This window comes from Tachyglossus aculeatus, chromosome 5 (assembly GCF_015852505.1).
Source record: "Tachyglossus aculeatus isolate mTacAcu1 chromosome 5, mTacAcu1.pri, whole genome shotgun sequence".
NCBI classification, from domain to species: domain Eukaryota; kingdom Metazoa; phylum Chordata; class Mammalia; order Monotremata; family Tachyglossidae; genus Tachyglossus; species Tachyglossus aculeatus.
The window spans coordinates 38,417,906-38,431,237 of NC_052070.1; the positions used below are offsets into that span (position 1 = coordinate 38,417,906).

The following is a 13,332-nucleotide window of genomic DNA, read 5'->3' on the forward strand; positions in this document are numbered from 1 at the left end:
CTCTATATGTTGCCAACTTGGACTTCCCTAGCGCTTAGTCCAGTGCTCTGCATACAGTAAGCGCTCAATAAATACAACTGAATGAATGAATGAACAAATGCCATCATTATTATATTGGACACAGTACCTGTCCCTCATAGGGCTCCCAGCCTTAATCCTCATCTTATAAATGCGGTCACTGAGTCACAGAGAAGTGAAGTGACTTGCCCAAGGTCACCCAGCATTCATTCATTCATTCAGTCGCATTTATTGAGTACCTACTGTGTGCAGAGCACTGTACTGAGCACTTGGGAAGGTACACTACGGACAAGTGACAGCCGGGATTAGAACCCAGGTCCTTTGGACTCCCAGGCTCTTATCAACTAGGCCATGCCGCCTCTGATTTCACGGGCGATGATGGAACAGACCAGCGCCACAATAGGGATTTGGAGTTAGTCATCTTGAATTTCATGGGGTGTGGCCAAAAAGTGATCAGCCAAAATAAAAATGGTGGTATTCGTTAAGTGGCAAGTGAAGTGGCTTTCAAAATGGCTCTGTCGGACTGTTCTAACTCCCTTGTATTGTACTAACTCTGTTGTATTGTACTCTCCCAGGAGTTTAGTACACTGTTGTACACCCAGTAGGCGCCCAGTAAATACCAGAGATGATGAGGGTCCATCCCGCTCCCCTGGGCTCCACCTCAACAATTCCCTGAGAAACCTATCTCTCTGTCTTTCACCAGAAAAGGGCGAGACGATGAGGGTCCATCCCGCTCCCCTGGGCTCCACCTCAACAATTCCCTGAGAAACCTCTCTCTCTGTCTTTCATCAGAAAAGGGCGAGATGATGAGGGTCAATCAATCAATCAATCGTATTTATTGAGCGCTTACTGTGTGGAGAGCACTGTACTAAGCGCTTGGGAAGTACAAGTTGGCAACATATAGAGACAGTCCCTACCCAACAGTGGGCTCACAGTCTAAAAGGGGGAGACAGAGAACAAAACCAAACATTCTAGCAAAATAAAATAAATAGAATAGATATGTGCAAGTAAAATAGAGTAATAAATCAATCAGTCAATCAAATTTATTGAGCACTTACTGTGTGCAGAGCACTGTACTAAGCGCTTGGGAAGTCCAAGTTGGCAACATATAGAGACAGTCCCTACCCAGCAGTGGGCTCACAGTCTAAAAGGGGGACACAGAGAACAAAACCAAACATACTAGCAAAATAAAATAGAATAGATATGTACAAGTAAAATAGAGTAATAAATCAATCAATCAAATTTATTGAGCGCTTACTGTGTGAGGGTCCATCCCGCTCCCCTGGGCTCCACCTCAACAATTCCCTGAGAAACCTCTCTCTCTGTCTTTCACCAGAAAAGGGCGAGATGATGAGGGTCCATCCCGCTCCCCTGGGTTCCACCTCAACAATTCCCTGGGAAACCTCTCTCTCTGTCTTTCACCAGAAAAGGGCGAGACGATGAGGGTCCATCCCGCTCCCCTGGGTTCCACCTCAACAATTCCCTGAGAAACCTCTCTCTCTGTCTTTCTCCAGAAAAGGGCAAGATGATGAGGGTCCATCCCGCTCCCCTGGGCTCCACCTCAGCAATTCCCTGAGAAACTTCTCTCTCTGTCTTTCTCCAGAAAAGGGTGAGATGATGAGAGTCCATCCCACTCCCCTGGGTTCCACCTCAACAATTCCCTGAGAAACTTCTCTCTCTGTCTTTCTCCAGAAAAGGGCGAGATGATGAGGGTCCATCCCGCTCCCCTGGGCCCCACCTCAACAATTCCCTGAGAAACCTCTCTCTCTGTCTTTCACCAGAAAAGGGCGAGATGATGAGGGTCCATCCCGCTCCCCTGGGCTCCACCTCAGCAATTCCCTGAGAAACTTCTCTCTCTGTCTTTCTCCAGAAAAGGGCGAGATGATGAGGGTCCATCCCGCTCCCCTGGGCTCCACCTCAACAATTCCCTGAGAAACTTCTCTCTCTGTCTTTCACCAGAAAAGGGCGAGATGATGAGGGTCCATCCCGCTCCCCTGGGTTCCACCTCAGCAATTCCCTGAGAAACCTCTCTCTCTGTCTTTCACCAGCAAAGGGCGAGGGCATGCTGTCCCCAGCACTTAGTACAGTGCTCCGCAATGTAAACGCTCAGGAAATACGATCGATTGACTGACCGACTGCAGGGCTGAGTGCATTCGGGGCCAGTGGTGAGGCAGGCGGAAGGGTCTGCTCTGCTATGAATGGTGGCAGAGCCCAGCTTTTGCGTAGCCCAGCAGGATCGGATTGAGCGGCAAACAAAAGCCGCTGATTGCTCGAGTGTTTCCCGTCAAACACCAGCTGCTGCTCCTCCACCACAGACCCAGGGGTGGGTGGCGGCGAGGAGCGGCGGAGAGCAGGTGTCCCCATTGGGTAGGGGCTTCTGAGGACAATAATAATAATTATAATAATGATGGCATTTCTTAAGCGCCTACTATATGCAAAGCACTGTTGTAAGCACTGGGGAGGTTACAGGGTATCCCACAGGGGGCTCACAGTCTTAACCCCCATTTGCCAGATGAGGGAACCGAGGCCCAGAGAAGTTAACAGCTGACAGTTGGCGGAGCCAGGATTTGAACCCAGGACCTTGGACTCCAAAGCCCGGGCTCTTTCCACTGAGCCACACTGCTTCTCCGGATGGGGCTGGGGGGACAACCAGCAGTAGCCTCCGAGCAAGGGACAGTGGGAGGCCAGGGCTGGGGGTGGAGCCAGGATGGACCCCCTCTCTGGTCCAGGCCCACATGGGCAGAACTGGAGCGGCAATCAATCAGTGGCTATTTTTTGAGCGCTTACTGGGCGCAGGGCACTCTACTGATCACTTGGGAGAGAATAATACAAGAGAGTAGGTTGTCAAATTCCCTGCCCTCAAGGAATTTAATAATAATGATGATATCTGTTAAGCGCTTACTATGTGCAAAGCCCCGTTCTAAACGCCGAGGGGATACAAGGTGATCAAGTTGTCCCGCATGGGGCTCACAGTCTTAATCCCCAGTTGACAGATGAGGGAACTGAGGCCCAGAGAAGTGACTTGCCCAAAGTCACACAGCTGACAAGCGGCGGAGCCGTGATTAGAACCCATGACCTCTGTCTCCCAAGCCTGGGCTCTTTCCTTTTCCCTTTCTAAAGCGCTTAGTACAGTGCTCTGCACACAGTAAGCGCTCAATAAATACAATTGATTGACTTCCGCTGAGCCAGGCTGCTCCTACAGTCCAGAGGGGAGGCAGACTTTAAAGTAAATTACGGTTATGTACATCTGTGCTGCAGGCTGAGGGTGGGGTAAATAAAGGGTTCAGATCTAGGTGCGCAGGTGATCATCATCATCATCATCAATCATATTTATTGAGCGCTTACTATGTGCAGAGCACTGTACTAAGCGCTTGGGAAGTACAAATTGGCAATATATAGAGACAGTCCCTACCCAACAGTGGGCTCACAGTCTAAAAGGGGAGACAGAGAACAAAACCAAACATACTAACAAAATAAAATAAATAGAATAGATATGTACAAGTAAAATAAATAAATAAATAAATAGAGTAATAAATATGTACAAACATATATACATATATACAGGTGTTGTGGGGAAGGGAAGGAGATAAGATGTGGGAGATGGAGAGGGGGACGAGGGGGAGAGGAAGGAAGGGGCTCAGTCTGGGAAGGCCTCCTAAGGTGATGCAGAAGGGAGTAGGACTAAGCACTTAGTACAGTGCTCTGCACACAGTAAGCGCTCAGTAAATACGATTGATTGATTGATTAATAAATATGATTGAATGAGTAGGAGTAGGGGAATTGTTGGCTCTTCCAAGGCCTCTTGGAAGTGATGTGATTTTTTAATAAGGCTTTGAAGATGGGGAGAGGGGCGGTCCGTCGTGGGGGGAGGGACCAGGCAGAAGGAGGCTACAGGCAAGGGCTCAGCGGTGAGGTAGATGAGACTGAAATGCATTGAATATGTTGGCGTTAAGAGGAGTGAAGTGTCATCATCAATCGTATTTATTGAGCGCTTACTATGTGCAGAGCACCGTACTAAGCGCTTGGGAAGTACAAATTGGCAACATATAGAGACAGTCCCTACCCAACAGTGGGCTCACAGTCTAAAAGGGGGAGACAGAGAACAAAACCAAACATACTAACAAAATAAAATAAATAGAATAGATATGTACAAGTAAAATAAATAAATAAATAGAGTAATAAATATGTACAAACATATATACAGGTGCTGTGGGGAAGGGAAGGAGGTAAGATGGGGGGATGGAGAGGGGGGCGAGGGGGAGAGGAAGGAAGGGGAGGAAGGAAGTGTCAATCAATCAGTCATATGAATGAATGAATGCAGAGCGCTGTTCTAGGCTCTTGGGAGAGAAGAGAACAATACAGTTGGTAGGCCCGATTCCCATCCTCAAGGACCGTACAGATAAGTGGGGGAGACATTAAAATAGACCGCAGATAGGGGAAAGGCAGAGTCAAAGACCGTGGACATAATTAACCGACGTATTTACCCATCTCAGGTTGCAGATGCTGGAGCAGCAGGTGGTGGGAGGCGAACAGGCGAAGAACAAGGACCTGAAAGAGAAGCTCAAGAGCCGGAAGAGATACGCGGATGAGCGGAAAAAGCAACTGGTGGCGGCTTTGCAGAACTCGGATGAAGACGGGGGAGATTGGGTCCTTCTGAACGTCTACGATTCCATTCAGGAGGAAGTGAGGGCCAAGAGCAAACTCCTGGAGAAGATGCAGAAGAAGGTACAAAACCAGTCCCGGAACCCAGGCTGGGCCCAGACTTTATTCACCAAGCTCATCAGTCAGCTAGTTCGTTCGTTCATTCATTCATTCATCAATCAATCAATCAATCAATCAATCAATCAATCGTATTTATTGAGCACTTACTGTGTGCAGAGCACTGTACTAAGCGCTTGGGAAGTACAAGTTGGCAACATCTAGAGACGGTCCCTACCCAACAGCGGGCTCACAGTCTAGAAGGGGGAGACAGAGAACAAAGCCAAACATATTAACAAAATAAAATGAATAGAATTAAGTTGTATTACTGAGCTCTTACTACGTGCAGAGCACTGTACTAAGCACTTGGCGTAGAATATGACAGTAAACAGGCACATTCCCTGCCCACAACGAACTTACAGTCTAGGGGTAGAGACAGGTGTTAATATAAAGAAATTTCAGATGATAAGAATAATAATTATTATTCTGGTACTTGTTAAGTGTGACAAGCACTGTTCAAGGCACAGCTACAAATTAGGTTGGCCACAATCCCTGTCCCATATGAGGCTCACAGTCTTAGTGGATCCAGTGTATAGAACAAGGGCCTGAGACTCAGTCAGTGTTTATCAAGAAGGATAAAGGCCTCCATCCTCTCCCTTCACCTGGTGCTGATCAGAGCCTCGCTAGATAACTCGGTCCAGTTGGTTTTCCCATTTTCAAAGGGACAGGGGGAATTTAGCCAATTGGAGATCAAGATAAAGGTGGGAGGTCTCGTCAGGGGAAAATTTCCCCCAGGAAAGAGGTAGCTGAAAGGGGGACTTGAGTAGAAAGGAGGAAACGTAATTGGAGTGATGAGTTTGAGGAAGACTGAGGTGGGAAAGTGACAGATGGAGAACAGAAGGGGTTCCAGAGCTGAACCTTGAGGGACACCCACAGTTAAGGGGTGGTTTGATAGTGTCAAAGACGGCTGAGAGGTTGAGGGGGATTAGGACGGAGGAGAGGCTGTGGGATTTGGCAAGAAGGAGACCGTGGGTGATATCTGAGAGTGGAGTGAAGGGGACGGAAGCCGGATTGGAGGGGGTCAAGGAGAGAATTGGAGGAGAGAAAATCAAGTCGATGGTGAGGAGTTTCTGTCTGATGCAGAGGTGGATGGGCAACCACAGGAGTTTCTCGAAGAGTGGGCAGTCAGCCACTTTGAGCTCTTTGTGGGGAGGAAATGTGTCTGTTGTTGCATTGTACTCTCCCAAGCAATCAGTACAGTGCTTTGCACACAGTAAATGTTTAGTAAATACGACTGAATAAATGAATGAATGGACTGAGCATTATAGTAATAATCATAGTGACATTTGTTAAGCACTTACTAGGTGCCAAGCACCGAACTGAGCACTGGAGTAATAATAATAATAATGTTGGCATTTGTTAAGCACTTACAATGTGCAAAGCACTGTTGTAAGCGCTGGGGGATACAAGGTGATCAGGCTGTCTCACATGGGGCTCACAGTCTTCATCCCCATTTTACAGGTGAGGTAGCTGAGGCTCAGAGAAGTTAAGTGACTTGCCCAGTGTCACACAGCAGACATGTGGCGGAGCCGGGATTCAGACCCATGACCTCTGACTCCAAAGCCCGGGCTCTTTCCACTGAGCCACGCTGCTTCTCTGTAGGGTAGATACAAGATAATCAGGTCCCGCATGGGTCTTACATTCTAAGTAGAAAGGAGAACAGGTATTGAATCCCCATTCTGCAGATAATAATAATAATAATAATGACATTTATTAAGCGCTTACTACATGCAAAGCACTGTTCTAAGCGCTGGGGAGGTTACAAGGTGATAAAGTTGTCCCACAGGGGGCTCACAGTCTTAATCCCCATTTGACAGATGAGGGAACTGAGACACAGAGAACTCCAGGGACTTGCCCAAGGTCACACAGCAGACAAGCAGTGGAGGCGAGATTAGAACCCAGGTCCTTTGGCTCTCTGCAGATGCCACTCTCTTTAGAGGGGGCCTCATCTTCACCCAGTCCCCCAGACTCACTGGGAAAGGGTGAGGAGTTGGCTTCCTTCTCAATCAATCAATCAATCAATGGTATTTATTGAGCGCTTACTATGTGCAGAGCACTGTACTAAGCGCTTGGGAGAGTACAATACAATAGTCAGCAGATAAGTTCCCTGCCCACAACGAGCTTACTTTTTTTTTTTTTTTTTTTTGTCCAGAATACAATTCACCATATTTCTGGCTGCAGGTAAAACCAATTCGGGCCTAGAGTGGGTCTCCTGGCTTTACTACTACTAATGGTATTTGTTAAGCGCTTACTGTGTGCAAAGCACTGTTCTAAGCGCTGACTGCAATTCAGGAGACCCAAAGAGCATTCTTGTTCTCATCACAATGCCTCTGCATTTTTTTTGGGGGGGGGCAAATTTTCACCCACTTATCCTTTCCTTTGAGAAAGGGAGTCAGTGGATCTTTAAACAGTCCTTAATCGAAAAACGATGGGGCACCAGGGTTAGTTTATCAATCAATCAATCAATCGTATTTATTGAGTGCTTACTGTGTGCAGAGCACTGTACTAAGTGCTTGGGAAGTACGAGTTGGCAACATATAGAGACAGTCCCTACCCAACAGTGGGCTCACAGCCTAGAAGGGGGAGACACACAACAAAACCAAACATATTAACAAGATAAAATAAATAGAATAGATATGTACAAGTAAAATAAATAAATAAATGGAGTAATAAATATGTACAAACATATATACATATATACATGTATACATATACATATATAGTTTATGACTTGAGAAGGCTTCAAAGCGCAAAATCAGTCAATCAATCAATCATATTTATTGAGCGCTTACTGTGTGCAGAGCACTGTACTAAGCGCTTGGGAAGTACAAGTTGGCAACATATAGAGACAGTCCCTACCCAACAGTGGGCTCACAGTCTAAAAGGGGGAGACAGAGAACAAAACCAAACATACTAACAAAATAAAATAAATAGAATAGATATGTACAAGTAAAATAAATAAATAAATGGAGTAATAAATATGTACAAACATATATACATGTATACATATATAGTTTATGACTTGAGAAGGCTTCAAAGCGCAAAATCAATCAATCATATTTATTGAGCGCTTACTGTGTGCAGAGCACTGTACTAAGTGCTTGGGAAGTACAAGTTGGCAACGTATAGAGACAGTCCCTACCCAACAGTGGGCTCACAGTCTAGAAGGGGGAGACAGACAACAAAACCAAACATCCTAACAAAATAAATAGAATAGATAGGTACAAGTAAAATAAATAAATAAATAAATAGAGTAATAAATATGTACAAACATATACATGCATATATGCATGTATATATATACATGCATATATGCATGTATGTATGTATATATATATATACACACATATACATAGTTTATGACTTGAGAAGGCTTCAAAGCACAAAATGAAACACATGCGAGATTATTCCACATCCCCAACAGCTGTCATCCTTTAGTCAATGAAGCCTTTTGTCCTCTTTCAGTTCCGTGCCCCCTTCCACCGTATCTTTTTCTAAATCGTGCAGATTATCACTTCTGACAGGTTTCTTTACGGCAGTGTACAGATTTTCATCGGTCTGTTCATGGTAGAAAGCCAACAATTACCCCAAAAAGGAAGTTTCGTCACTTAGTGGAGAGAGCAGAGGCCTGGGTTCTACTCCCATCCGTGCGACCTCGGGCCCCGGTGCTGCTTTCATACCATCCCACCTCCCCTGTCCCTTTCTTTCCCTTCCTTCAAAGCCCGTATCGTCCACCTCTACCATCCTCTCCAGATTCTAGGAGCTGTCATCTACCGCCCACTCCCAGGTCCCGCCTTCGGCTTTGACCATTCTGATCCTATTGAGAGCTCACCTCCTCCAGGAGGCCTTCCCAGATTGAGCCCCCTTTTTCCCCTCCTCCTCCCCACCCCCCGCCCTACCTCCTTCCCCTCCACACAACACTTGTATATACTTGTACAGTCAGTCATATTTCACTTGTACATATCTATTCTATTTATTTTATTTTGTTAGCATGTTTGGTTTTGTTCTCTGTCTCCCCCTTTTAGACTGTAAGCCCACTGTTGGGTAGGGACTGTCTCTATAGGTTGCCGACTTGTACTTCCCAAGCGCTTAGTACAGTGCTCTGCACATAGTAAGCGCTCAATAAATACGATTGATGATGATGATGATGATGATGAGCTTTATTACTCTATTTTGCTTGTACCTATTTACTATTTTTGTTGTGATGTGCATAGAGCTTTAATCCTAGTTCTGACGATTTTGACACCTGTCTACTTGTTTTGTTTTGTTGTCTGTCTCCCCCTTTTAGACTGTGAGCCCGTTGTTGGGTAGGGACCGTCTCTATATGTTGCCGACTTGTACTTCCCAAGCGCTTAGTACAGTGCTGTGCACACAGTAAGCGCTCAATAAATACGATTGAATGAGTGAATGAATGAATGAATGATCCCTTTCTCACTTTCCTTCTCTCTTTCTCCGTCCCTACATTGATCCCTGGGGACGTCAATATCCACATAGATGTACCTGATGACCCTTCTTTCACTTCTCAACACCACTGACCTCCTGCTCCACCCCACCTTTCCCACTCCCCAACTGGGACACAAACTGGATCTCATCATCTCTAGTCACAGTCCAGTCTCTACCCTCACCAACTCCGAAATCCCTCTATCTGACCACAGCCTCCTCGCCGGCCTTCTCTCCCATTCCTCTCCTCCTGCAAATCTGTGCTTTCCCCTCATAGGGACCTCCGATCTTTTGACCCCATCCGATTTCCACAAGCCATCATGCCCCAATTAGCCTCCATACCCAAACTGTCTTCCCTTGCTGACCAAACTGATGCTGTCAACACCATCGTCATTATTATTGGGCCTGGGAAATGGAGCAGGGGTCAGTCCTCTGGGGAAGTTCAATCAATCAATCAGTCAGGGATATTTTTTGAGCCCTGAATATGTACAGAGCAGTGTCCTAAGCCCTTGGGAGAGTACAATATAACAGAGTTGGAAGACAGGTTCTCTGCCCATAGCGAGCTTACCGTTTATAGGGGGAGACAGTAATATAAAGAAATAAATCACAGATATGCGCGTAAGTTCTGTGGGGCTGAGGGAGGGGCGAATAAAGTGTGCAAATTCAAGTGTGAGGGTGATGCAGGAGGGAGAGGGAGAAGAAGCAGCATGGCTCAGTGGAAAGAGCATGGGCTTTGGGTTTGAATCCCAGCTCTGCCAATTGTCAGCTGTGTGACTTTGGGCAAGTCACTTAATAATAATAATAATAATGGCATTTATTAAGCGCTTACTATTTGCAAGGCACTGTTCTAAGCGCTGGGGTGGTTACAAGGTGATCAGGTTGTCCCATGGGGGGCTCACAGTCTTAATCCCCATTTTACAGATGAGGGAACTGAGGCCCAGAGAAGTGAAGTGACTTGCCCAAAGTCACACAGCTGACAATTGGCAGAGCCGGGATTTGAACCCATGAACTCTGACTTCAAAGCCCGGGCTCTTTTCACTGAGCCACGCTGCTTCTCAACTTAACTTTTAGACTGTGAGCCCACTGTTGGGTAAGGACTGGCTCTATATGTTGCCAACTTGTACTTCCCAAGCGCTTAGTACAGTGCTCTGCACACAGTAAGCGCTCAATAAATACGATTGATTGATTGATTGATTAACTTCTCTGTGCCTCAGTTACCTCATCTGTAAAATGTGGATTAAGACTGTGAGCCCCACATGGGACAACCTGATCACCTTGTAAACTCCCCGGCGCTTAGAACAGTGTTTTGCACATAGTAAGTGCTCAATAAATGCCATTATCATTATTATTAGAAGAAGAAGAAGAAATGAGGGCCTAGACAGGGAAGGCCTCTTGGAAGAGATGTGCCTTCAGTAAAGTTTTGAAGGTGGGGAGAGTGATTGTCTGTTGGATCTGAAGAGGGAGGGCATTCCAAGCCAGAGCCAGGATGTGGATGAGAGGTTGGTGGCGAGATAGACTACAATTATTATTGTTATTATTATTATTATTAAATTATTATTATTAACGAGATGGAGGCACAATGAGCAGGCTGCTACTAGAGGAGTGAAGTGTGAGGGCTGGGCTGTAGTAGGAAAGCAGCGAGTTAAGGTAGGATCAATCTATCAGTGGTCGCGTGGCTCAGTGGAAAGAGCCCGGGCTTTGGAGTCAGAGGTCATGGGTTCGAATTCCGGCTTCGCCCCATGCCTGCTGTGTGACTTTGGGCAAGTCACTTAACTTCTCTGCGCCTCAGTTCCCTCATCTGTAAAATGGGGATTAAGACTGTGAGCCCCCTGTGGGACAACCTGATCACCTTGTACCCATATCCCTCCTACCATTCCTTTCCAAACTCCTTGAACGAGTTGTCTACACGCGCTGCCTAGAATTCCTCAACAACAACTCTCTCCTCGACCCCCTCCAGTCTGGCTTCCGTCCCCTTCATTCCACGGAAACTGCGCTCTCAAAGGTCACCAATGACCTCCTGCTTGCCAAATCCAACGGCTCCTACTCTGTCCTAATCCTCCTCGACCTCTCAGCTGCCTTTGACACTGTGGACCACCCCCTTCTCCTCAACACGTTATCTGACCTTGGCTTCACAGACTCCGTCCTCTCCTGGTTCTCCTCTTATCTCTCCGGTCGTTCTTTCTCAGTCTCTTTTGCAGGCTCCTCCTCCCCCTCCCATCCTCTTACTGTGGGAGTTCCCCAAGGTTCAGTGCTTGGTCCCCTTCTGTTCTCAATCTACACTCACTCCCTTGGTGACCTCATTCGCTCCCACGGCTTCAACTATCACCTCTACGCTGATGACACCCAGATCTCCATCTCTGCCCCTGCTCTCTCCCCCTCCCTCCAGGCTCGCATCTCCTCCTGCCTTCAGGACATCTCCATCTGGATGTCCGCCCGCCACCTAAAGCTCAACATGTCGAAGACTGAGCTCCTTGTCTTCCCTCCCAAACCTTGTCCTCTCCCTGACTTTCCCATCTCTGTTGACGGCACTACCATCCTTCCCGTCTCACAAGGCCGCAACCTTGGTGTCATCCTCGACTCCGCTCTCTCATTCACCCCTCACATCCAAGCCGTCACCAAAACCTGCCGGTCTCAGCTCCGCAACATTGCCAAGATCCGCCCTTTCCTTTCCATCCAAACCGCTACCCTGCTCATTCAAGCTCTCATCCTATCCCGTCTGGACTACTGCACTAGCCTTCTCTCTGATCTCCCATCCTCGTGTCTCTCTCCACTTCAATCCATACTTCATGCTGCTGCCCGGATTATCTTTGTCCAGAAACGCTCTGGACATATCACTCCCCTCCTCAAAAACCTCCAATGGCTACCGATCAATCTGCGCATCAGGCAGAAACTCCTCACCCTGGGCTTCAAGGCTGTCCATCACCTCGCCCCCCTCCTACCTCACCTCCCTTCTCTCCTTCTGCAGCCCACCCCGCACCCTCTGCTCCTCTGCCGCTAATCTCCTCACCGTACCTCGTTCTCGCCTGTCCCGCCGTCGACCCCCGGCCCACGTCACCCCCCGGGCCTGGAATGCCCTCCCTCTGCCCATCCGCCAAGCTAGCTCTCTTCCTCCCTTCAAGGCCCTGCTGAGAGCTCACCTCCTCCAGGAGGCCTTCCCAGATTGAGCCCCTTCTTTCCTCTCCCCCTCGTCCCCCTCTCCATCCCCCCGCCTTACCGCCTTCCCCTCCCCACAGCACCTGTATATATGTATATATGGTTGTACATATTTATTACTCTGTTTATTTTTTTATTTATTTATTTTACTTGTACATTTCTATCCTACTTATTTTATTTTGTTGGTATGTTTGGTTCTGTTCTCTGTCTCCCCCTTTTAGACTGTGAGCCCACTATCGGGTAGGGACTGTCTCTATGTGATGCCAATTTGTACTTCCCAAGCGCTTAGTACAGTGCTCTGCACATAGTAAGCGCTCAATAAATACGATTGATTGATTGATTGATTGATTGTATCCCCCCCCAGCGCTTAGAGCAGTGCTCTGCACGTAGTAAGCGCTTAAAAAATGCCATTATTATTATTATTACAGGGCGTAGGGCGTTGTACTGAGCTCTCGGGAGAGCGCAGTACAACAGAATTGGTAGTCCTGTTCCCTTCCACACGGAATTTCTAGTCTACGGCGGGAGACAGGCATTCCAACAGATTCCGGAAAGAGCCTTCCTGACCAGCCCGTTGGCACCTGTCCCGTTTGGTCCTCCCGTTTAGCTGCGGGCCGCCGAGGTGGAAATCAAAGACCTGCAGTCGGAGTTTGAGCTGGAGAAGATCGATTACCTGGCCACGATCCGCCGGCAGGAGCGGGACTTCCTGCTCTTCCAGCAGCTCCTGGAGCAGATGCAGCCCCTGATTCGCCGGGACTGTAACTACAGCAACCTGGACAAGATCAAGCGGGAATCCTCCTGGGATGAGGAGAATGGCTTTTGGAAGGTCCCCGAACCAGTCATCGTGAAAACCAGCCTCCCCGTAGGTAAGGAATTTCGGCACCTTTGCCCAGGGCAGCGGAGCCCTTCGTCTTCCTGCGCATCTCCCCTGTTTCTACTTCGATTTGCCTGATTCTGGACCTGTTC

General features: G+C 47.6%; 1 protein-coding gene across 3 annotated transcripts in view; it reads left to right on the plus strand.

The window, feature by feature from the left end:
• Positions 1–13,332, plus strand: part of KIF17 (kinesin family member 17) — a 91,702-nt gene that overhangs the window by 70,391 nt on the left and 7,979 nt on the right. For all 3 annotated transcript variants that reach the window (XM_038747153.1, XM_038747155.1, XM_038747156.1), the window contains exons 10-11: positions 4,512–4,743; positions 12,974–13,232. In XM_038747153.1, coding sequence (XP_038603081.1) covers positions 4,512–4,743; positions 12,974–13,232 — 491 coding nt within the window. The remainder of the gene's footprint in view (positions 1–4,511; positions 4,744–12,973; positions 13,233–13,332) is intronic.